This window comes from Neolamprologus brichardi, chromosome 15 (genome assembly GCF_056152115.1).
Source record: "Neolamprologus brichardi isolate AB-2024 chromosome 15, ASM5615211v1, whole genome shotgun sequence".
Classification (NCBI taxonomy): Eukaryota; Metazoa; Chordata; class Actinopteri; order Cichliformes; family Cichlidae; genus Neolamprologus; species Neolamprologus brichardi.
Genome location: NC_142118.1, coordinates 31,572,716 through 31,595,515, shown reverse-complemented (window position 1 = coordinate 31,595,515; position 22,800 = coordinate 31,572,716). Strand labels below are relative to the sequence as shown.

General features: G+C 39.5%; 1 protein-coding gene across 4 annotated transcripts; it reads right to left on the bottom strand.

Moving 5' to 3' along the window:
- Positions 1 to 842: 842 nt before the first annotated feature.
- Positions 843 to 21,182, bottom strand: LOC102782649 (gamma-aminobutyric acid receptor subunit rho-2-like). Of its 4 annotated transcripts, none has more exons than XM_006796289.2 (10): positions 20,948 to 21,182; positions 18,802 to 18,864; positions 17,784 to 17,890; positions 9,795 to 9,862; positions 5,419 to 5,642; positions 5,253 to 5,335; positions 3,985 to 4,125; positions 1,633 to 1,785; positions 1,249 to 1,457; positions 843 to 1,157 (listed from the first exon to the last, which is right to left on the bottom strand). In XM_006796289.2, the coding sequence occupies exons 1-10, from the start codon at positions 21,067 to 21,069 to the stop codon at positions 843 to 845; spliced, it is 1,485 nt and encodes a 494-aa protein (XP_006796352.1). In that variant the 5' UTR covers positions 21,070 to 21,182. The 4 variants fall into 4 exon arrangements, with proteins under 4 accessions (XP_006796352.1, XP_087708370.1, XP_006796353.1 ...); XM_087852244.1 differs by having other exon boundaries at positions 843 to 1,151; XM_006796290.2 differs by lacking the exon at positions 18,802 to 18,864.
- Between the last annotated feature and the right edge of the window lie 1,618 nt (positions 21,183 to 22,800).

Sequence of the window (22,800 nt, the reverse complement as noted above, 5' to 3'; positions counted from 1 at the left end):
GGTGAGAGATTGTAGATGAAACTTTCTGCTGAAGTTACCATAAAACACAGAACAAGATGCAAACAATAATGTATCCAGCAAACTGACATCTTTGTGAAAGAGCCAAAAGTATCACCACTGTTACCCTTACGGTGCTGTAGCAAACTTTTTAGGCTCATGATTAACCTGTTTATTAGAGCAGCGGTCCCCGACCTTTTTTGCGCCACGGACCGGTTTAAGTCTAACAATATTTTCACGGACCGGCCTTTAAGGTGTTGCGGATAAATACAACAAAATAAAACCAGTACAGGTAACAAAAAAAAAAAAAGATTTATTCATAACACACGGGAAAAGACCCAGGGAAACCGAGTTAACTATAAAAATAACAATAAAAATTGATAAAAGCACTGAAGACCATAAATTTCACACCCGAGCCTCAACTCTTGCGGCCCGGTACCAAACGGCTCACGGCACCGGTCCGTGGCTCGGGGGTTGGGGACCGCTGTATTAGAGTGAATGTGCAACCAGCCCCATGAGTTTTCTCTCAGCGTGACTTGGGTACATATTAGCTTGTGAGGCAGGAACAGGTCTTTTGCTGCCATGATGCCAGGTCTCTCTTGGAAATGAGTTTTGAATCTCAGTGAGATTTTTACCTGGATAAATAAAGGATTCATTAATAAAAATTAAAAAATAAGCTATATAGAATGTCCAGTCCAACAATGAAATGGGTAGATGTAGTATTCACTCCCAGATGTCTTTGATAGGTCATCCTGGCAAACTTGAACAGGTAAACCTCAGGCTTACGTCCAACAGAATGGTTTCACAGTAATTTTCTTTCACTACTACAATTTGAGCTAAAATTCTCAACAGTACACACACCAGTAAATCAGGTTGAAGAGGATATATGAGCCTGGGAAAATCATACGAGAGTATGTGTCAATGGCATGGGTGTTCTGAATGATCCGGAAGCCACGGATGCCCTTCTTCTTGGTGCCAGTGGACTCGTTGTCCAAAGACAGATGCACTACCATCTGTTCCTGTTTATCTGATATGTCCTCGGCAACCATTGAGGCTCTTGTGTATCCCGCCAGACTGTTGGCGTCTTCCTCACTGTATGTCCCATCTAGCATCATGGTCTTGGTATGGGGCATGCCACATGTGCAAGGGAGTGTCTGGGACTGGGTGAAATAGACAAAAGGAATCATAATTCAGGAATCATAGGTTTGATCACTGTTTGAGATGCGTGAGTTTTGAAAAAGGTGCCTGTACCTGTTCCTTAACTTTTTCTCTGAGTTTGCGGTCTTTCCCATCCCTCAAAGTTGTCAGGTAGTTTACGGCAGCGTATTCTAGCACAGACAGGAAGACGAAGACAAAACTGACCCAGAGGTAAATGTCCACAGCTTTGATGTAGGATACCCTGGGCATGGAAGCATTTACTCCAGTAATGATGGTGGACATGGTGAGCACCGTAGTTATACCTGAAGAGCATACAAGGTCTTGTTAGCGCAGCAGTCAATGAACTACGACAGAGGGTCATTTTAATGGCCAAAAAGAGCTAACTGATTTTGATTTTTCACATTTTCACATCTGATGTCCTTAGGAAACATATTTAGTTTTAACAGGCAACAGTTACAATGATGCAGATCCTCTTACCTAATGAGACTCTGGCAGGGACAGCCCTGCGGTCAATCCAGAAGGACACCCAGGACAGCATCACCATTAGAGTAGCAGGGAAGTAGGTCTGCAGTAGAAAAAAGAAGATGTGACGCCGCAGCGTGAAGTTGATGTACAGACGGTTGTACCAACCTGGAGATAGAATAAGTGAGGAATAAGTAAAACACAATATACTTTCTGCTTTATGTGTTAGAGGTAAAACAGAAAAAAACAAGGTAAAATGACAGAACATGAGGAAATTAACAATCAATTAACAATTAAAAGCTCTTGAAAGTTATTTGGTCTTTCCTTAGGTTGGAATGGAAGAAATTGCTTCTTCACATGTGCTTTATAAACATAACAAGTTGAAAAGAGGAGATTCTGTAATTAATTGATTGATTGCAGTGTTGTGTGGTGGCTTTCACAGTAAGGCAAGCAGAGATGATTATTAGCAACTTTATCACAGTCAATCTTCTCTACATCATACATGTTAGGCAAGGTGGTTATTTAAAAGTAGAATGGGAGGCAGAGCCTTCAGTTTTCAGGCCCCTCTTCTATGGAACCAGCTTCGAGTTTGGATTCAGGAGACAGACACTATCTCTACTTTTAAGATTAGGCTTCAAACTTTCCTTTTTGCTAAAGCATATAGTTAGGGCTGGATCAGGTGACCCTGAATCCTCCCTTAGTTATGCTGCAATAGGTGTAGGCTGCCGGGGGATTCCCATGATGCACTGAGTATTTCTTCTTCAGTCACCTTTCTCACTCACTATGTGTTAATAGACCTTTCTGCATTGAATCATGCTTGTTATTAGTCTCTTTCTCTCTTCCACAGCATGTCTTTTGTCCTGTCTTCCTTCTCTCACCCCAACCGGTCGCAGCAGATGGCCGCCCCTCCCTGAGCCTGGTTCTGCTGGAGATTTCTTCCTGTTAAAAGGGAGCTTTTCCTTCCCACTGTCACTAAAGTGCTTGCTCATAGGGGGTCATATGATTGTTGGGTTTTTCTCTATATGTATTATTGAAGGGCCTACCTTACAATGCAAAGCGCCTTGAGGCGACTGTTATTGTGATTTGGTGCTGTATAAATGAAATTGAATTGAACTGAATTGAATTGAATGAAGGTGGTTAGCAACTGCAAACTTATCTGTTCTTGCTGCTAAATCACTGAATCTTATTTACTTGCTAATGCCAGCTGAGTTTCCATAACACATTGAAATTGATCTAAGAGCAGCAAAAGTCTTGTTGGGATTTTGGACTATAGAAATAAAACTTAATTGAACTAAAAGCTGAGCCAACGGCAGCTTGCCTCATGTGCTCCTCTCTCATCAGTTTACACTGAAAGACCAGAGATTTATCCACAATGCACATGTGCAAACCACCAGAATAAAGCTGCTGGCCTCTCAGCCTAAAAAGCTCCAGTCATTGTTACTGGGAGATGGACATGCCCTAAGAGACAGAGACAGAGACACTTTGCTATGAGATGAAATATGCACAGCTTCCAGCTGCAATATCTGACTGTGGCCACAAGATGGCAGTAATGTAAGGGCCAGATGTACATATTAATCGATAGACTAGGACTTTTTGACAGAGCTGTCTGAGATGGAAATTGCTCTACTTTGGTAAGTTTTAACATATAAATTTCTATTTTTAGGTTTGACAAGGCAAATGCACTTGTACTAATGTACTGATGGATAGCCACTGCAGAACTCTAATCTGTTTGCCACATGGGCACACAGCCTACCTGTGGGAACCAGAAATCTGGCTGGGTTTTAGGGGATCTACTTATTACTTACCTATGTATTTTACTCAGAGACATCCAAATTAATTCATAACTTTGTTATGTTTGCATTGTGTTGCACTGTTTATTTATCTTTTCGTTGATATTCTGGCTCTTCATTAAATGAAACTACCATAAAAATAAGAGATTTTTTTATTTCTTTGTAAGTCTTCAAACTGACAAATTTAGCAGGGAATCAAAGCGTTTTTTCCCTCCACTCTATGAACATGTTTTGGGATTTTTTTTTTAACTTGCCCCACTGAGATTCAGCTCAGTCAGCAGGATGACTTCTGACTGTAATAGCTGGATCTGGCTGAGCCATCAGCAGACATTAGAGGAAATATGTAAACCTCTCCCAACTTAGTTTGGCTTAGTTTACTGATTAAACATGAAATTAACTCTAGAATCTCTCCCAGATAATCATAGTGTTGATGCTAAAACAGGATTTTCATATATGGTAGTTCAGATTATTTCCCCTAAATCTTTGGTTTTTGTGGAGCAGTTGTAAGAGTGACCAATGTAGTCTTACACAAAACATATATGTATAAGTGAAATCTGGGTTTGTTTTCCTTCTCAACCTGTGCTGCTGTAGAAAGCCAGCCTGGAGGTAGTGTGAAACTTCTGAATCAGGAACTGAGACAGAGAAATCCTGTCATCTGTGCTCAGGGACTCATCGCCACTTTTCCAATAAAGCATCAGGTCCTCATCTGTGTAAGCATCTGCAGGACAGAAAGTAGGAATGGAAACAGCAGTCATCTGAATGAACATAGCTGGACCTGGATAAGCAAATAGAGCAAATTCATAAATTCAATAAAAGCTTGTATTCTGCTGATAGCTGAGTTACAAATAAGAACTAAACTAATACTAATACTAATAATCAATTCACAATTTAGTAACCAAAGCCCCCTTTTGTTGTAGGTTTGCTCATTTACACAAAAATTAACAGTCTCTAATTTTTATGGTTGTCTTTTTAATGAAGAAAGACAGATTATCAACCAAAAAGCTGGCAAGACCAAAGGGCTGTCAAAGGATATGAAGAACAAGGCTGTAGATCTGCATGATGTTATAGAGGGCTACAAGACCATCAGCAATAAACTTGATGAGAAGGTGACACTTGTTGATGCAATTATTCGAAAATGGAAGAGTGGAGCTCAATGCAAGATTTTACTTTATGGGGTGAAGACGATTATGAGAAAGGTGGTGGATCGGCCTAAAACTACATGGGAGGAGTCTGTTAACGATCTGAAGGCAGTTGGGATTACAGTCAGCAAGAATACCATTAGTATAACACACTACACTGCAATCGACTGAAATTTTACAGCACCTAAGGTCTCCCCACTCAAGAAGGCATCTGTGTAGACCCACCTTAATTTGGCCATGAACATCTAAAAGATTCAGAGAAGGCCTGGGAGAAAGCACTGTGGTCAGATAAAACCAAAATCGAGTTCTTTGGTATCAGCCGCGTTTGCAAAGAGAAATGCTGGGAATGACCGAAAGTCTTCCCACAGTTAAACACAGATGTGGAAACATCATGTTTCCTTTTTTCTGCTAAGGTAGATGACGACTTCACTGCATTGACACCGCAAATCTTGGATGACACCGTCCTTCCAGCATGACAGTCACCTAAACCACACCACAAGGCAACAAAGGAGTGGCTAAAGAAGAAGCAAATTAACATCATGGAGGAGCCTAGCCAGTCTCCACTTTTGGTTTGGATTTTTGGTTGACATTCTCAAACTGTTAATTTCTTTGTGAGTGAACTTAGAAATTTAGCAGGGGATAAAATTAGTATTTCCCCCACTGCATAGCAGCACAAGAAGGAGTCTCATGGTCTAAGAATACTTACAACTCTCCAGCTCCAGTGTACATGTCTGTGAGTCCAGAGGGAAACGACTAAAATCCATGTTGCAAGCTGCAGTAACTGTTACTCTGTGGAATTAAAGCAGAATATAAACCTTAGTAACTCTAGACAGGTGGCCCTTTCTTGCAAGGCATTTGTTTCGTGTCTTCACCTCAGACTGTACAGAACATGACCATCTGGGAAGACCCTTAACATGATGTTGTCAGTAGTGGTGTCATGGATGAAGGACCTCTTGGAATGGACAAAGAACACATCAGGTACCCATATTTTCTTCACCAGGCGACCGTCAAAGGTCATGCTTTTGTTTGTAGCGCTTGGGAATGCCAGCCTTTCATCTTTCCAGTAGTGCCTCAGGTACAGAGTCATGGTGAAGTCCTGAGATAATGGGAGAAAGAAGACAGCATCGGGATGAAAGGGTCTTGCTATCCCTAATTTATTTAATTTTTCCTGGGATTACATCACTGCAGCCAGTGGCTGCTGGATTATTGAAGTTGTTTACAGATAAATGTACAGTAAGCCAAAATGCTGAACACATGTTAACCAAGTACAGTCCACAGGCTTCATTTGGTCCTAGAATGCCCTCTTTTTTTTCTCCTTCATCCTCTACGTTGCTCTGCAGACAGGAATGGTTACGCCCGTGCATGCCCCCTCCGCACCACAGTTAATCTTTTGTCCTGTTCTCATAGTATTACAATTATATAACAACAGATTTGTAATGACTAATGACTGTAGCAACATGTACTCTTGGCACCAAGTGAACAAGTACCTTTGATGTTGCATAAGACCAGTTTAAGGGCATGTCTGAGACTTTCACATGATTAATAACTTATGTCTACTAATCAGAGATGATTCCACCTTTAAAGATCTAAAGTATGTATTCTTGCATATTTCAAGTTCATGGTTTTATTAACCCATATACTGGTATACTGGGTCAAAACTGTTTTGTAAGAATAAATTGAATTTTCTGTCTTTTATTTATTAAAAATTGGATTTAACAGAAACAAAATAGCACATTTTCTCATGTCACTGAATACTGTGCTGAGGGGTTTTGTTGCTACAGTCTGGTATAATTTACTGTCTAATGCTACCTAATAACAGTGAGTGTTAGACAGCAACTGCTGGAGTATTACAGAGCATGTTTTCTGTCTTTATGGCTGTCATTAAAGCACACTGAATGGCTAGCATTAAGCAATGAAAAGTAAACTCTGGCCAGAAATATACAGTATATTATGTTGTCTAACAGTGGGTTCAGTGATATACATGAAACATGACAGACAGTGACTACATCCATCCATTCATGTTCTTCCACTCATCCAGGCTGGGTTGCAAGGACACCCAGACCTCCCTCTCCCCAGTCACCTCCTCCCGCTCATCTGTGGGAACACAGAGGCATTCCCGGGCTAGCTGAGAAATTGAATTCCTTCAGCAAGTCCTGGGTCTGTCCCGTGCCCATATTCTAGTAGGACATGCACAAAACACTTCACCCAGGTAGTACCCAGGTATGATCACAGCTGAAGGATCAGAGTGCAGACTGAGTGGTAAATCTTTGTTATTATGCTCTTTATCACAACGGACCAATGCAGCATCTGCATCACAGTAGCCATAGTCCCAATCCATGACTTCCTTCTTCCCTGACCCATGAATAAGACTCTGAGATGCTTAAACTCCACTTGGGGCGGTAACTTGTCCCTGACCCAGAGACTAAAATGACTCAGTTTGTTAAAATTGTGAAGTGACACACAAGCGCGGTCAGTTTTAGTTCAAAATGACATGCATTACTTAGCATAAGGTCACAAACTATGAAATTTACCACCAGGACAAGTTTTACTGCTGCTGGTATTGTTTTGGTTGGAGGTCATCTCTAAGTTAAATGAGAAAATTTAAAATCAGGAAGTTTGGTAATCCATTTTCTTTTACAACATCTTCATCTGACATTCCAAATAAATTGGAGAAATGTCTAACTCTTCTAAGCATGCACTCTTAAACCTTTGCAATGCCTCTTCCACACAGCAGTAACTGCTGCAATATCAAGCTCAAAAATAAAGACGTGCCTTTTTGGCATTGAAAACTGGCACAATTAGCAGTGAGTAACTAATTTGCAGAAATGCTTGTGCGATATGGTCAGCTTAAAAAAAATCCAGTTTCCATTTCTTACACACAGTTGTCCATGTTCTCTTTGCAAATACCAACAATACTTTCTGCTCAGCAGTTTAAACTCACACACCTCCAAATATACATCTGAAATTAATCCTGACAAACAGTTTTTGCCTTGTGTACTTCAGACTGTTTTCAGTGTGTAGGAGAGATTTGGGCTGGTTGGCACGTTGTTTATTACCGCCACACTAGGAGGCACTGTGAAACTTTGTTGATATCACATATTTAACCATTACGAGCTGTCCATTTTACAGCGATCATTTTGTAAAACACAAATAGACTGAGTTGAGGAGGTATTCAGAGTAATTTCATGTGTTGTTGTGTGTGTTTTCGGTTTTTGTTATTAAGAGCTTTGGCAGTATTAGACACCTAATAATAAGGTAAAGCCATGGTTAGGATCAGTTTGGTGCTATATAAATAATATTGAATTGAACTACAGAACACTGACCTGTTACTACTAAAAAAACATCTACCGAGAAGAAGTGAATTAAACCATTTCATATGTGCAAGTTGGCACATAAACAATTGTCAGTTTGGCGGCACTAATCAAGAAAAACTACTGGAAAGCTCCATCATTAAGGCCTCTGATATTTAATATGACTTTGCACCAACAAAAACTCCATAAGTGTGTATACAACATTGGAGTGGCACAGAAAGTCACAATCTCAAAGCCCTGGAGTAAAACCAGTCAAGCCGATGCAGACTGGTTTAGTCGCTTCCTCAAACACTGCCCTACTCTTGCCATTTGATCACCACAGACCACAAGCTTGGCACGCACTACAAGTTTCAACAGGGAGAATGCTGGCATGTTCTTTGACAACCAGGAGCAGATCATGTTGAAATACAGATTTGGAACAAAGCAGAAGGGCAATCATATCCTTTATTCCCTCCAAATTGCTCACGTAAACTCAATCCCATGGACAGGTCAAAATATGGATCTTTTAAAAAGTATGTCAACTCTGCCCGTGATGCCTGGATGCTGCCGAATGTTATTCTGAGGATTGTGGCCATTTCCTTCCCAATAGCTGCACCCCCTACCAACATCCAATATCGTTCAGGGTAAGTGGCATCTACCCAATAAATAGAGATATCTAATTTGAGTTTGCCCAAAGTTTGTCTTCCAACCTTATCTGGGTTACAGCAGTGCCTGGCTCCTCCCACCTCCACTGAACAGAACAGAAATTTGTCCACAAATTCTTCCCAGCCCTCCACAAGTGGAGCCCCTATTGAAGTAAAGCAGAACAAGACCAGGAAGAGAGCAGTTCTCTGATGATCAGGAGTGCTTCTGCTTGGTTTGTGTTGAGCCTTATATCAGTAGCTGGCCCAAGAAAGAATGGCTTTGATGTGTCAATGTGTGTGCCAAAGCTGGGCTCTCAGATGATATCCGAAAAAAAAAAAAAAGTTTCTAATTTTTTATTAAATCACAATTATTACTGATATCTCATTGATAATTCTGGGGACCACCAACCCCAAAGCGAGGTTGGTTGTCACAAAGTGTTAGTGTCACCTACTTAATATTTATTACAATTAATAACAAAAATTTAAAACATACCAATTTTGAGCCAGCACCTTAAGCCTAATGAAGGAGTAGTTATTGAAGGATGTTTTACTGATCAGCAGTTTATGTAAGAGTAAAAATGCCAGCCCTGTTCTACCCTACACTTAGCATATTTTAGCCATAGTCTCTCATAAATTAGACTTGGACAATGCTAATTCCAAGGCTTGACACACAAGTCATGTTAAGCTTGGGTGCTCACAGATAATGACCCTCTGTTTAAAGTTCACATTGTAACATGTTAAGTTGGTGAGACGGGACAGTTTGGTTTGTGTCCTGGGAAATTTGTGTTATGTTGTGTGATTAGTTTCATTTTTAGGCACTAAGAACTACTTAGCAAGATTATGGCATGGTTGAAAAATTGCCCCTGGCTGCACATGATACTTATACTGTGTGTCTAATTGAGGTACCAAGTGGACTGTTGGGATTATTGCCATAACCTGTTGTCTTTCACACTTCCTTCATTGCAGTAATGAAACCACTTATTTATATAGCTCCAGACATCTGGACATTACTACAGGAGTCTCCAACCAGCTCTGGAAATTTTGATGTCCAAGTCACTGGCACTGTTTTGTGTTTGTGCCACAAATTTAGGTGACGAGATGCTGGGTGCGCTACAAGAACTAGCAGTTTCCATAATCACTATTCCAGTATTCTAAATGAATGGGGTCACATGTCTGATAACACAGTCAGTTTTGCATGTCTCTTAAACTTCAGTGTCAATTAAACATTCAGCCTCACAGGTACTTTATCCAAATACTTGTTCAGCTACATTTTGTGTAATGCAAATTTACATTTAATGCATTTAAAATACTTACCATGTCTACCTCTGATATGCTGTCCAAACTCTCCACCTGAACGTCCACCCCAACAGGGACAGCTGGACCTTCAGATATAAACAAACAAATCTGAAGTGGTGCTAAAAGTACATACATTCTGTACTTAAGTAGAAGTGCAGATACTAGTGTTAAAAATACTCCAGTAAAAAGTTGAAGTACTAATTCAACTTCTTTACTCAAGTATGAAAAACTATCGGCTCTGAAATGTACTCAGAGTAAGAAAGTAAAGTGGCTCCTTGAAGAACATTTTTACCACCTATTTTTATGCAAAACTAATTGAATCCTGTGCTATATTAATGCCATGATAAAATAACATTAGTATATAAGAATACCAACTTTATTTCAGTCTAAATTTTAATTCTAATACAGGTCCTCAGCTTGAATTAGTTAAGTGGAACAAAATAAAAACATAGCTCTGTTTTCTGTTGCCTGCGTTGTAGTGGCTGATTTTGCCTATAAACAGGAAAATAAGCAGGGAAGAGGTTAAAGCAGATTTGTTAAAATCAGTTCAATAAGGACATGTAATTAAAAGAATGAATTAATTTATTGATGAACAGAAGTTCGACAGATGTATTTAGTGGTTAGACTCCGATGGCTCGTCTTGGCAGAACGGAACCCCAGCTGTGAAAGGGACAGGGATGTTCAGTGCTCTTTGAGGATTTATACAACTGAACTGAATAAGACATGAGCAGATGTTTCATGAGGTGTCCTGGCTGATTTCCATCCTCTACACGGACAGTACACTGTTTATGCTTTATATTATACACTCTACAGCTGGTAAGGTTGAATAACAGAACAGCAGAACAGCATGAGAGAGGTGTGGAGTGGCATGAAGACTGTGGTGGGGCATGGCCTGCGGTGTCATGCAGGGAAGGTGGACGTACTTGCACGGCATCCGCAATCACACCCCGCTGGCTTAAATATGGTACTGGGCCCTGCAGTACTGTTGTTGTTGTCAGTGTGTGTGGCTGGCAGCGGGAGAGAGCTGCAGCCAACTGTGTGTATACAGCAACCAGCAAATAAACTATGCTGCAAAGCATGAAGGTGCACCCGGGTCTGCTGTGGGTTTGTTACAAAGACAATCACTGGATTCAAGCCATCCAACAGCAGGGGAGCTGGGGGTGGTGAGGACAGAGCCAACGAGTTGAATGTCCTTTTCAACAGATTCAACACTGCAGTGAATGCTCAACCCCCTACTGACTTACCTGTAGCCACACCACTGTCTCTCCCTCCCTCTCAACACTGCACCGTTGCCTCCTGTAAGAGTCCTGACACCCCTCCCCAACCTATCACTTTCACTAACGACCAGGTTCAGAGGCAAATGAGGAGACTCCACTCAGGCAAGTTTGCTGGACCAGACGGGGTGAGTCCTCATGTCCTCAAGGCTTTGTGGAGTCTTTCATAAACTGTTCATGTTGAGTATGAGTCTGCAGAGGGTCCCAGTGCTGTGGAAGATGTCATGCCTCGTCCCTGTACCACGTTCCAGTGGCCCCAGTGGCACTGACTTCCCACGTCATGAAGACCTTGGAAGGACTCATCCTTGGCCAGCGACCTATAGTCAGCTGCAGCTCAATGTGACAATGACCAAAGACTTGACTGCGGACTTTAGGAGGACCAGGAAACCTGTGACCCCTGTTTTAATCCAGGGGATCGATGTAGACATTGTGGAGGACTATAAATACTTCAGAGTACACATAGATAATGAACTGGACTGGGTTAAAAACACCACTGCACTCTACAGGAAGGGCCAGAGTTGTCTCTGAGGACTTTGAACATTTTTTGGACAGTGCTCAGGATTTTCTATCAGTCTGTTGTGGCCGCTGCCATCCTCTATGCTGTTGCATGCTGGAGCAGCAGGTTGAGGGTTGCAGATGCCAACAGACTCAATAAACTGACGACAAGGCCAGTAATGTTGTGGGGACGGAGCTGGACTCAGAGACGCAGATGCTGTCCAAGACAAGGACAATGTTGGACAATACCTCCGATCCACTCCATGATGTGCTGGCCAGTCACAGGAGCATGTTGGTGGGAGACTTAAATTACCCATAATGCACCACTCAACATCACAGGAAATCATTCCTGCATGTGAATATCTCTGTACAACTCCTCCATCTAATGCACAGTACACAGTGCAATAGTTACACACTCTTTTGCATATGCTCTACAGTAAAATAACAAATAACAAAGTTTTACAGTTTAAAGTAAATGTCTGTCATATATTTAATCTCTGTAATATTCTGGATATTTATTATTGAGCTATTTGTATATGTATTAGAGCTATTTCTTATATTTCTTACTGTAATATATTGTATTATTTCGTTAGTTCAGTCTGTTACTGTTGTTATCTTGGAGCAACAGTAACCCACATAATTTCCTTAGGAATTATCAAAGTATTCTGATTCTGAATTTACTGAATGAATCTCAACATCATCAGTTTAACTTCAACTTAATCACTGCTAGCCTTTATGTACCTAACTGACCATGAGCACCACAACTGCTGTGCACCAGTCCGACACACTATTCTTTACTTTGAATCTGTCACAGTACAGCAAACTAACCTGTTTATTGTGCAGTAGCCTGCAAAGTATTTTCATGCAACCTTTCAATAGCACAGTCTACCTTCTCAACATGAAAAAATGCAATGACCCATTTGAAATTACCTGCCACTTTATGTTCACTCTTCTTCTATAGGACTAGCTGGTACTGCAACTGCAGTTTATGGAAACATGCAGTTGTTCTGGTATTGTGCCAAAAAATAAAATAAAATAAAAATAATAACAATGATAATAAATGAATAAATAAACACTGGCCCACTTGGCCGACTATGGCACATCCCTTTCACCCTTGGTGATTAATACATGAACGGGACTGTCTCCTGTGTTACTGTTTAGGCTCAAATCACTGCGATGTTTAAAGTTAAAATAACACATTAAACCAAAGGTAACAAGTCTGTTTTGAAAATGTAAGGAGTAGATATTACAGATACTTCTTAAAAAACTCAGGGAGTAAAAGTAAAAATTACAGTACAGTTCAAATACTTCATTACTTCCCACCTCTGTAAATAGCATATTACAACACTGGAAATAAGACAATGAGAATAAGTAGAACCTAAAGTACTTTCATTATTGTCTGTAGTCTTTATTGCCCGAGGATAGAAAATGTGCAGGCGCATGCCTGTGCACAGAGGAATAAGCACACCTAAAAAGCTATTTACAAATTAATAATAGTGAAGACATCTATTAAAATCACATTTCTTTTGAAACATTATCCAAAAAGCTAGAACCCTGTGCAAGCTGTAAATAAAAAGAGGTACAAATGATTTTCTAATATTCTCTATATTCAACTAAAATAATAAAATGGATAAAATAACCAAATTGTCACTGACATTTGAAATCCTGCAAACAAATTTTAAATTTGTTGTTAACATATTTCAAAGATGCAAAGACAATGATTACAAGCCCAGGAAACATGCTACCTTAAAAAAACAAAACCTTATTAAGTTCACCTTGACCTTAAGTAATAGTAATTAATAGTAATAGTTCATCATAATTCAAAAGACTGAACAAGGCCTATACAAAAAGTTTAACCAGTAAATAATAGTATTTCTCATTGCCAAACTGCAATAAAAACAAAAAAACAACTAGATTTCAGCATCTATAGTACAAACATTTAGAGAATCAAGAAAAGTCTGTGCATAAAGGTCAAGCTGAAATAATTGGCTAGCAGGTAGCACTGCTGTCATGGTCCAGGGTCGCTGATCCAGTGTTTTAAGTTTTTGTTTTTCTTTCTTTTGGATTTAAAATATGACTTATGGTCAAATTTTGTAATATTTAGTTTTGAGTATAATATTTTGTAGTGCATCTGAGTTCTGTTTTAAGATTTTGGTTTTTTATTTTATTATGTTATATATCTGTCGTGTCCAGTCTGTCCCAGCTTCGTCTTTTTGGTTTGTCGTCATTGTCTCCTGTGACATGTCAGTCTTGTCTCCTTTTTTATTTACCTTTCTTGTTCCCCCATAATGTCCCTGTATCTTTCTGTCTTATCTCCATGGTCCCTGTTAAACTGTGTCCAGTTTGTATGTCGTAGTCTTGGTTGCAGTGTTAGTTTTATTTTGACAGCCCCTCATCTTGTGTGCATTATATTTGGTTTTGCTTCCCCTTGTTTAATTAGTCAGATTCAATTCAGCTGTGTTTGCAGGTGTTGGCACTCTGACTTAATCACCTCTTGTTTATTTAAAGCCTCGGTTTGCTTCTGTTATTTGTCACGTCCACCCTCAAGCTGTGTCTCTCGCTGTGTGCCTCCAGTTAGGTGCCTCCAGTTAGGTGCCTCTCGTCAGATTATTTGTTCCTGCCTTATGTTTACTTTGAAGTTGTCAGTAGTAAAGCTCCTTTTGAATTTTAAATCTTGCTTTGTGAATCCTGCATTTGGGCCCTACTCTCAACACCACACAGTGGAGCCTTGACAACAGCTTTAAGAAGAGACATAGATCTATATTGACTCAGAAACTCTTCTATAAACTATTGCTTATGAACACAGTTTGTCACTGCATCCACAAATGCAAGTTTATACTCCAGCAGGAAAACACAAGATCTCAAAGTTGAACACTGTCCTGAAAATGTCTTCCTTTTGACCAGACTCGGGTCTGACCTAAAAGAAGACATGTTGAAAACGATGGACACCGAATCCTGAGAGGTAAGGTCTATGGTGCACTAATGCACATTTGGTAACTTGCACATCTGTAAAGGCAACAATAAAACTGAACTATGCACAGGCATTTTTTTCCATGCTTATATCAGTAAGATGATGACAAACTGGACATCCAACAACATGGCCCCATAGCAAAATAGCATGCCTGCCTACAGTTCCCACTGAAATTATTGGGTACATTTTAAAATTTAAAAAAAGAAGCCAGTGAGGGCAACAAAGTGTTGAGCAGCTGAAATTCCATAACAGACAAGAACTTTTGGCTTTCATAACTATAGCATATTGTCTCATGAATGGGTAAGTATCTAACTGTTTGTTTCTGATGACACAAACTAAGTGTGCTAAGATCTTCTTTGATTTCAATAGAAATGTGACATCAGATGTGATGCAGTCACTCTTATGATCTGCAAACTTGCTTTCAGTGCATTTCCTTACACAATCCTAAAATAACAGGCTGGAGTATCCCGTTAAAGCCATTAGTAATAACTGGTAATTTCACATGAAAGGTTGAGTTAGGCAGAACACAGCATTCTCATGTTTGTTCCTCTGTGTTGTTTAGCTGATGAGATGATTATATTTAAGGCCAGTCTGGGATTTAGAGGGATATGCAAGAGTATCCTAGCAGGCTCATAACAGATAGAAACAAATTCACACAGCAGTCTGTCGTTTCTGTATTAAAGTCACATTGGCTGCTGTGATGTTGTTAATCTCTGCAGCAGTGAGAGAGTCAGCCTTACATAACTGGTTGCACAGCAAAGCTGCTACCTGGAAGAAGGGATAGTAACTCGTGCCCAGCTCCAGCTGTCAGTGTTCTCCCCTCTCTTACTCACATCATATGTCACATGTCACGTTCCGGACTCACTATAACTCCTCCTGAAGACACGCCCCTTCAGCTGACATAACACTAGATGCCTGCAGAGAAAAAGCCTCAGCTAGCAGTGCTTTTGGAGCAGGATTGCCTAATTTCCAGCTACAGTCAAAGTCCATTTTGAGCCAAACAGAGTGACAAGGAAACAGCGGTGGTCTATCCAGAGGACGAATACAAGTTTTCATGTTTAATAAATTACTGAGAATGTAAAGCAGGTATCCGTTCTTCTTCCAAACATTTATAGACTGATGAGATAGTTGCATGAAGTGTCCTATGTGTGGATTTGCCAACAAATCAAAAGTGCATCATCACTATGCATTCATCATGCTACATTCGTGCTGTTAAAATGTGTTTGATTTCTTATTTTTTGGTATATTTGTCACAAATACATGTTTGAGATCACAAAACAGAGTAAGTACAAAATGTGCCACAGTTTTGGCGTGATAGGTTTTCACCCAGGGAACCAGGGTTTGCATTTCCTGTTAGTTTTTTTAAAAATACATAAACATATATACGTTTTCGGTTGCTGTTGCTGTTAGATTGGAGTCATACAACTGTGTAATCTTTTTTGTAAAGATAAGGAAAGTCTAGTCAACTTGTGGACTAAAATTTGCTCATTCTAGAGTAAAATTATTAAACAGATTTTATTAGTAGTAGTAACGCATATGCTTTTACAAGTTTGTTTCTTGGGATGAGCCTTTCGTTTCCATTTCTCCATTATCATCAGTAAATTTCAGCTCATGTCATAGGGAAAAATACTTTTGCTGTATGGCCTATGGAGCTCTTGGAAAGAAAAGCGACTGGACTTCTTTAAGTTTCTTGAAGACATTTCACCTCGTATCCAAAAAGCTTCTTCAGATTTAAGGGCAATTGTTGGAGAGTCCCAGGTATTTAAGCCCTAGTGTGGGTGTCCCACTATTATTGACCCACTGCTAATCCTGTGCCTCAGCACACGTAGGGCTGCTATTTATCTAGTTCTTTTGTGTGCTAAATTGACCAAACCCAAACCAAAAAACCAAACCCCTCCATCAATCTTTCCTTTGTTTCTATCTATTCAAATGGTGCAGTGCGGATTTTAAGGAGTGTCTCCCTACATACGTAATGTGATTGATTCTGAAGCATGAGTTCATTTTTAAATACTAATCAACTGCTTTTTATAGAGTCACATATCTAAGATTACAGCTGTAATTTTTCCTAGTCAGCCTTAGTTTTGAGAGCTTGAATTATTATCTTGTCTGTTCACCAGAATAGAGAGAGAAAACACTTTGTTCATTCCATGCTGAACTCTGTGTGGATTAACAACTGTAAATCCACTGTTGGTTGACTGTGCTTAGATTAGACAACTAGGCCTGTGCATTAAGCAGTGATTTTACTCTGCTGCAAACATAGACACAGACAGCTGGAGGAATAATCATTCCTGTTACACTTCTTTGAAGTCTTTGCAACACATGCATATTAAGTGCATTGCATTGCCTGTGGAACATAAAGTCCCCGCTGATGGGGCCGCACATTCCTAAAGAAATTGTCATGCACGTAGATGTCCACTCCAAACCTCATGCTCGGTGTCTAATGATGACATTTATGCAAACCTTGGCAGTTCACAGACAATGAAAATGTAACACACAGTAAAACCAGAAAGAAATCCCACTGCAGAGTGACATGGTGAAATAAAAATCACACCGTCTCAATACTAGAAATAGAACCGATCCATACGAGTGTATCTGCCCTGTTTTTTAGACAGTCATGAAGGTGGAGCTACATAAATACATTGCAGATTGATGTAATATGAAATATTCCAAATATTTCACCAAACTGTCTGCTACTGTTCATCTATTAAATGTGTCTCACCACAGTCCAATGGGAGCAGTGCAGGTGCTTTAATTATAAGCACAGAAACCTTATTAGCTCTCCTTACGCACTGCTGACGATAAACCTTGTGTACTGTCGCACTCTGATATACATTTTAGAAGCAGTTCAAACACTAAACACTTCTTTCATTAGTTACACTGCAGTTGCTACTTTTAAAGCCAGAAGGGACTGCAACAGCTGGTGCACACTTTGACTTCTTCCTCATTTAAATGATTGCACGAGAGTCTTACAGGAGTCACGTGTTTTATGAGCACAACTGATCATGGAATGTTCTTTCTTTTTTCTTTTTTAAACTAAGGGTTATAAGGGTCAGTCAAGAAGGAAAGAGTCAGAGTGGTATCAACATTGACTTTAGGGTGAACAAAATTTGGAGAAATAGACTGGGAGACTATGTTAGTGAAGCACTGAGCTGACGTATCCAGTTGCCTCTGTAGGTTTTCTATATTTCTCAGAAAACACACGTCTTTAAAGAAATCAAGAACACATTACTCTTATCATGATGGAAATTAGCAGCTATTGGAGCTTACCTGCAAATGCGGGCCTCATGGTGAAATCGTGTTCATCAATGCGCAGGAGGTGGCTGGTCTTTACCTTCCGGTTTTTAGTTCCATCCACAACTTTCTTTGATAGAGGACTGTTGACAAAAACCAGACAGAGAGAAAAAGGGGAACTAAAAGATAGGATTAAGAAGTAGTTAACCTTTGTTAAAAGCAAAAACTGTCAGGTGCCCATGACTCAAATCATTCTTACTCCTCATATTCATCAGTAAATGATCCCTTCATATTGATCTTTCAATTTAGCAGTGGTGAACAACATCCACAATCCTCACTCATTGCAAAACACATACCAGATTTTCTATGAACCCAACAGGCTGATGATTCACAGCTGAACATTTGGGCTAAATTAGAAGGAGACTGCTCTGTGACAAAATAAGTCAATAGTTCAGTTGTGTAACCAGCTTATTATTACTTATTACCTTTATGATTTAAAATTAAATTACCTCTGCCTACATGTGTGAGCTGAACCTGTCACCCTGGTTGCCTAGAAACCTCAACTTCCTAATGTGATAATTTGTCTATATTAGGCCAAACCATCAGCTTTCCTAACTCTGACTAAAGAAAGGAAAAAGAAAGTAAAGATGAAATCAAGAAGTAGTACCACATGAGACTCTAAAAGTCGTGTGCTGTTTACTAATGCGGACATTGCCACCCTTAAACTAGAAAGACTGCTGTTGTTTTATTAATGGTCACAATGATAATTATGTTAGGAACAAACAACCATTACACTATCCAAACAACAATAAATAAAATAAAATAAATAAATAAATCTTGGCTACTATCTTTTCAAACCTTGCTTTCATGACCCATAATTAATTTGCAAATATTTTTTCTTGAAATTTACAAATGTAATTGTGATTGAGTGTGATGAATACATTTATAATTATAATTATTATTATGGAAAGATTGTGGTCACCGTTAAAAACAAATGTGAACAATTAATTGCAACATTGGAATGTCGGGCATAAAAGACAAATGTGTTACACACCTGTCCTCCATCCTGGTCTCGGAGCCTGGCCTTACAATAACAACAGTGTCAGGTGTTAGTTCCCTATAAGACACATATTTATATTCAAATGAAAAATCTTTAGGAACTATGTGCATTAATAAAAGTCAACTAAATTAAATCACACAATATATTGCAAAGTTACAAAATATAACACAATAAATCTAATACATATAAATCGCTCAATTAATAAAGACATTTTACTCTTAAATCTTGTGGGAGGTGAGTTGTTGCAAGTTAAAGTCACACAGTTAAATGCAATGCAAAGGTTGATTGATGCACATTTCTGAATTTTGGTGACAAAATAACACACTGCACTAAGTTGCTGTCACTTGTGGTGTGAATGGATCAAAACACCCCTAGAATACCCATAGCCTCACATTCTTAATAAAGTAGTTGAGTTTTCTTTCTGTCTCTCTAGATAAAAGGTACACTGCTTCATTTTGCTGCAAAATACTCCATTTCAGTGAGTATTTTAGGGCACTCACCCAGAACATCAGGGTGCCTCATTGATAGGTTTTATTAATTTATGAACAACAATGCAGCTCTGTCGCACAGAGTAACGAAACGGATTTTGGTATATACACTGCATGTTTGTCAAGACTGACACTGAATTGCTTTAGACATATGGAGAGGAGCGATGCTAGATATGTGTATAGGAAAAGATTGAATGGATGAGCTATTGTGGTGACCCTTATGAGTTGCAACCAACTCTATTTACATATAAAATAAAGGAAGAAAAGCAGTTAACAAGTGTCCAAATAATAATGATCCACAAACACTGTAAGAGCCCAGTAAGAGGTGCAGCAAAAATAAAATTAAAAAACGAGTATTAAAATACCCTGAGAAACTACTGGATGGGCAAAAGGGACACAGGGGAGACACAGGGGAGACACATAGCGTGACGGTTTATGACACGACCAGGAACTGAGAGAAACTGGGGGATTAAGTACACATGTGACATAATTAACTGGAGCTGGAACACACAAGAAAACACGAGCTAAATCTGAGAAACAAGACTGAAACTAAGCTGAGCACAAGGCACACAAGACCAGGGACTGGTGGTAAATTAAGACAGGAAGTGCAGAACGTAGACTTGACATGTAAACAGCCAGAGGGAATGCTGATATACAAGAGGAATGCTTGGAAGGAAAAAACACAAAGACGTGATTAAGACAAACTGGACATGAGGGGGAACTAGCTGAGACTAGAAACTAGAAATATCAATAAGTCAACTATGAACAATGGGGAATAATACTAAACATAGGGGAAGACTAAAAAATGAGAAGCTGGAAGGAAATCATAACATCATAACTCAGAACTGATTCAAGAACACACAAAAACTGGGGGAAAAGAGGAACCATGACACATGTGAAATCAGGAATAATCAGCAACAGATCAAAAATGAAAAGGAAAACTGAATTATTACGGAAGAAACTAAAGGAAACGTGAGTCTGTAATCAGACGTTACAGGATCAGCATCAGTAACTTGCACAGCTTGTTAGCCAAAGAGATTAAATCCAGGATATAGAGTCATGGAGTGCTCCTGGAAAAGGGTAGAGAGCTGACAATTAGCGAACCATAGCAGACAAATAACAGACAGAATGATAATTCCTAAAATTCTTGCCCCCTACGGACCCGTTCCTGCTCCCTTCACAGAAGTCTTGATAACTAAAATAACATCTGTATAACACGCTGTATCTCCAAGCATGGTTTTCTTTGCTGTAGATGATTTCACGAAGCTCGAGGACAGCGGATTGCTGTTCTATGGCTGCTTTTTACGCACGGTTTGGTTGCATAAACACACAGTTAGTTACCACTCAAAAATGAACTGGACTGCAAATTGGTGAAATGTATTTAGCCACGGGGAATTTACACTTGAATGGTGTGATTCTATGTGTTCGTAGAAAGAAAGACTAAAGACTTAAATATGCTGTTCAGTGCCACACTAATGTTTTAATATGATGGATGAACCACGAGTGAATTATCTTGACGTGCTAAAAGATTTACGTCACATTGCTGTTTCATTTCATTTGGGGTTTTTGTTGTTGTTGTTGTTGTTGTTGTTGTTGTTTTTCGTTTGTTTTTGTTTTTTTTACTTTAAAATAAAATGAAACAGAGAACTTACTTTGCTGGCTTATGAGTCCCGGCCGGTGCCGACCACCGTTTTTTCCTACTTCTGTGTTTCCGGCATTCCCCGATCAGACTCACACACAAAACTAAAAGCAGGACCCTGGTGTAACGCGGCATGATGAGTTAGAAGTCCAGCTGAGAGTCGATTAGCAACGTTTTCCTTCCACGCGCAGCACCCTCCGTGAGCCGTACCATGTTTCTGTCTAAAGCTGGAAGACAATCAAGCTTGAGAGTCAAGAGACTGTGGTGAAGGAGTGCGCCAGTTGCTTCGCAGAGAGAGACTGATGGTGAAGACTGAAAAGCGCTGTGATTGGTCATCAAACTCCAGAGGTGCTTCTCGTGGATAGGAGCGCGCAGCTTCAGGACCACATGTAGCGTCACATGAAATAATCAAATATATAAACAAGCACATAAACATAATGCACGCCTGACGAGCTGGGAGTGATCGTTGTATTAAAAAAAAAAAAACAATGAAAAACAATATTTGCGAGCTACACTCACTTAGATTAATTCCAGTCAGCTGTATGTATGACTGTCCGGCATTTGCGATATCATTTTCAGTTTAGAATAGGAGATATATACGTTATAAAATCAGGGGTTTCGCCAAAACCCAGCGTCAACTCAGCACCACATTTTCGAGCAGTCTTTGTGGGTGTTGAGGACGATGTGCTCTTAAATGATTAGAATGCATTATCCTATCAAGTGTTTGGAGAAACAGATGATGATTTTCTTTAAGCCCGCCCGGGTTCACTGCTGCTGCTGCTGCTACTGGCAAGAGTAGATTTTACAATTAGGCAATAAAAACAAGCACAGTAAAAATGGAGGCTGTCCTCCTTAAACAACGTTTCATGTTGTTCAAATGTGAAAAAGAAAAGCCTACAAAAGTCCATGATAGCAGGAGTTAGATCCAAAAACACATTGAATAAAATCAGGATAGTACAGCTGTTTATTCTAACATCTGTATTTTTAATTTTCATATGTTGACAGAAATTTGAACACAGTCTCTGTAATTACTTTTACATCTTTATATGACAAGGCTTGATAAGGTTGTATGAAGGCTCGAGGAAGGGGATGTAACACTGAAAGAAATGATTCAACACTGGACATCTCTCGGGCAAAGAGAGCTGAGTTTGCAGGATACCATTGTGTAAGAAGCTTCTCCGATGAGAGGTGAAACGTCTTCACGAAACCTAAAGAAGTGCGGTCGCTTTTCTTTCCAAGCTCCTTAGACTACGATGACCTGGATGACCGAGAACCGTCACAGACACAGTGTTGAACATAGAGGAGTTCAATTTACCCTTTTGTAATTCCTTACCTTAACACCAAGTGTTTCATATTTTATACATGACTTTGGCATCCTCAGTGTGATTTATTTTCCCCTTAAAAAAATAAATAAAAAATAATAATAAAATGAAAAAAATTGCACTCTAGCTCAGGGGGCGACCACGTGCCATACGGATGAGAGCGGCCGTTCCCGGTTCAAGTCCGACCCTTTGCCGCATGTCTTCCCCTTCTCTCTCTGTCGTTTCTTCCCTGTGTCTATCAAATAAAGCTGAAAAAAAGTAAATGTTCTGAAAGTAATCATGGCCTGTCATTTCTCTTTACTTAGCTGATTGGTTCTTTCTGATTTTAATCTATAACATACTTTGACCATCATCATGGCATGCATCATAGCTTCACTACAAAAACGGCATCAATTCAATGTCTTTAGAAGACTAAAAACTAGATATCTGATATGTCCTTTGATCATTCACTGTGGAAAACTTCAAAAAGTGGATATTGGGTGAGCTTTTAAAAGGTCGTATTGCCATGTGGGTGGCTTTACTGTACACTTTGATAGTCATCTGG

What these genes read in the sequence shown, in the direction of transcription:
- LOC102782649 (XM_006796289.2), bottom strand. Translation starts at nt 21,069, where the DNA reads ATGCCGCGTTACACCAGGGTCCTGCTTTTAGTTTTGTGTGTGAGTCTG. An exon ending in GCATATCAGAGGTAGACATG is followed by an intron (nt 5,643 to 9,794) that starts GTAAGTATTTTA and finishes CCATTATCTCAG; the next exon opens with GACTTCACCATGACTCTGTA. An exon ending in CATGTTCTGTACAGTCTGAG is followed by an intron (nt 5,336 to 5,418) that starts GTGAAGACACGA and finishes TTAATTCCACAG; the next exon opens with AGTAACAGTTACTGCAGCTT.